This window comes from Bactrocera latifrons, unplaced genomic scaffold, assembly GCF_001853355.1.
Source record: "Bactrocera latifrons isolate USDA-ARS-PBARC rearing strain unplaced genomic scaffold, ASM185335v1 scaffold_186, whole genome shotgun sequence".
Classification (NCBI taxonomy): Eukaryota; Metazoa; Arthropoda; class Insecta; order Diptera; family Tephritidae; genus Bactrocera; species Bactrocera latifrons.
Window position 1 is genome coordinate 294,565 of NW_017535363.1, and position 2,096 is coordinate 296,660.

The following is a 2,096-nucleotide window of genomic DNA, read 5'->3' on the forward strand; positions in this document are numbered from 1 at the left end:
AAAAAAAAAAAAATTCTATACCGAAAATTTAAGTTTTACACAAAAATTTTCTCGCTATTGCTGTTTTGCAAAAATTATATAATACATAAAGACCTCATATTTTCTTATTTCCCCTCCTTATCTTTTACATTTCTCTTTTTACGCTTCACCGTTGCATAGCCTCACAGCAATTTCCATTTTGACCATATTTTGCCTGGGCCAAAATGCTGTTTTATCGCATGCGACAAAACAAAAGAAATCGGCTGCGCGCTATAACCAAGCATATATTTCAGTTACTGCCATTTAGAACTGCACAGGTAAGTAAAACATATGCTCTTTTTAGGCCAACTCTTAACGGTGTCTATATTTCTAGACACCCGCCTCACTTTAACCGTTATCAAAATGAAATACACTTCGCTTAAAGCGCATGGAAAGAAGGCGCGCCTGAAAGTATACTTCATTTTGAGTTATTCTTCATGTTACCGCTAAACACGCGCGAGAAATAATATTGTAATGAAAAGCATGAAAGAAATTTTATGGATTATTTTTTTTTTGTTTTTGTTGCATTTCGCGTCTTCGCTCTTTCAACCACTTTGCTATGGTGTTGTTATATAAATGTTTCATAAATTTTTATTTTGAAGTTATAGTTGTTAAGATTTTTTTTTATATTTATAGTACAAGCTGTTCGTGCGTTGCTGTCCGTATACATTTCAGAGTGTATGTGTGTGTGTTTGCCCGTTATAATCTCTGTTATTTATTGTCTTCTCACTTTAAAACTCCAAAAACCTCTCAATATTTTTTTTATAATTTTTTTTTTGGACTTCAAACATTATTCAAATACACAATTATTGTCATTTCAACCTAACAACTACAATAAAATATGCAATTACGCATTTATATGTATATATATAGTTCACTAGTAGTTTAGCTGTATACATTTGTGTATCTTTTTTTAATATAATTTCTTTTTAATAATTTTTTTTTTTGTGATTTTCTGCTTCAAAACTGACTACGACATGCGCTAATATATAGTTTTCATTTTTTACACGCCTTCTTCAACATAATTATTGTCATATATATATATTCTTGAGTTTTCTGTTTTTTTTTTTTTTAATTTTTTCCGATATCTTTTTTTCATTCACATTCAGTTAGCGTTATTTTCCAAGGAGTTCGTAACGGGTCGACGAAAACTGCGACGGTGCAATGCTGTTATACGCGGCGGCGTGCCCCAGTGCCGTGACTTGCCGACCGCCGACGCGCCGGCTATGGAGCGTGCGCGCGCCCGATATGCGCTCTTCCCGTTCTTGTTGAAGCGACTTTTCGGACTGTTGTTTTTGTTTTTCGCGCTCGCGCTGTTGTAGTAATAGTTGCTAGCGGTGGAGGCGTAAGCGATCGGCGGTCGATTGATCGTTGTCGGCAGCGCATTCGTCAGCAGCATGCTGCTGGCGTCCGCGTCGGCATTGTCGGCGTTGTCATTGTTGTTGGTGGTGGTGTAGGCGTAGTATTTATTGTTTGAGCTGCGGCCGCGTATACCGGCAGCACCGCCCCATTGCACCACTGGGCGGTAGGGTAGGAAACAGCGTTTACAAGCGGCCGCGATGGGTTGATGCAGTCGCTCGTGTGGGGGGTAGTACTCGACCTGTTGCACATTGGTTGATGTTGTGAAGTAGAAAGCAAAATATGATTTAATTGTAGCTTAACGTTGTTGGCTTTTGGTAATAAACTAAGTTTTCATGTTTGAATGTCGATTACACACAGACGCCTATATATTTACAAGCGAACAGTGAAAGCGTTTTCAATTTACACACACAGCCACAATCTATCTACATAACAGTTAYGTTTTATATACATACGGACACTTACAGAGCTATGATTACACAAAAAGCTAGCTTAAGACTTATGTATGAAYTACAAAAAATGTTGCGAATTTTAATTACTGATTTTTTTTAAAACCATTGCAAAAATAAAAGTTTTGAAATAAGCTAAATTAAAAAAAAGTTAAAAATTATTTTTTATTGGAAACAAGTTTTCGGATTTAAAATTCTCGAAATATACTAAATTTAAAAAATTAAAACCAAAATTTTTAAAAATCTTAAATTAAAAACAAATTAAATTTG

General features: G+C 35.4%; 1 protein-coding gene across 3 annotated transcripts in view; it reads right to left on the reverse strand.

The window, feature by feature from the left end:
• Window positions 1–56: 56 nt before the first annotated feature.
• LOC108967384 (neuropeptide-like 1) overlaps window positions 57–2,096 on the reverse strand; it is a 60,572-nt gene continuing 58,532 nt past the window's right edge. Inside the window, exon 5 of one of the 3 annotated variants that reach the window (XM_018930756.1) lies at window positions 57–1,618. In XM_018930756.1, coding sequence (XP_018786301.1) covers window positions 1,124–1,618 — 495 coding nt within the window. In that variant the 3' untranslated portion in view covers window positions 57–1,123. The remainder of the gene's footprint in view (window positions 1,619–2,096) is intronic. The other 2 variants (XM_018930757.1, XM_018930758.1) reach the window with 2 other exon arrangements.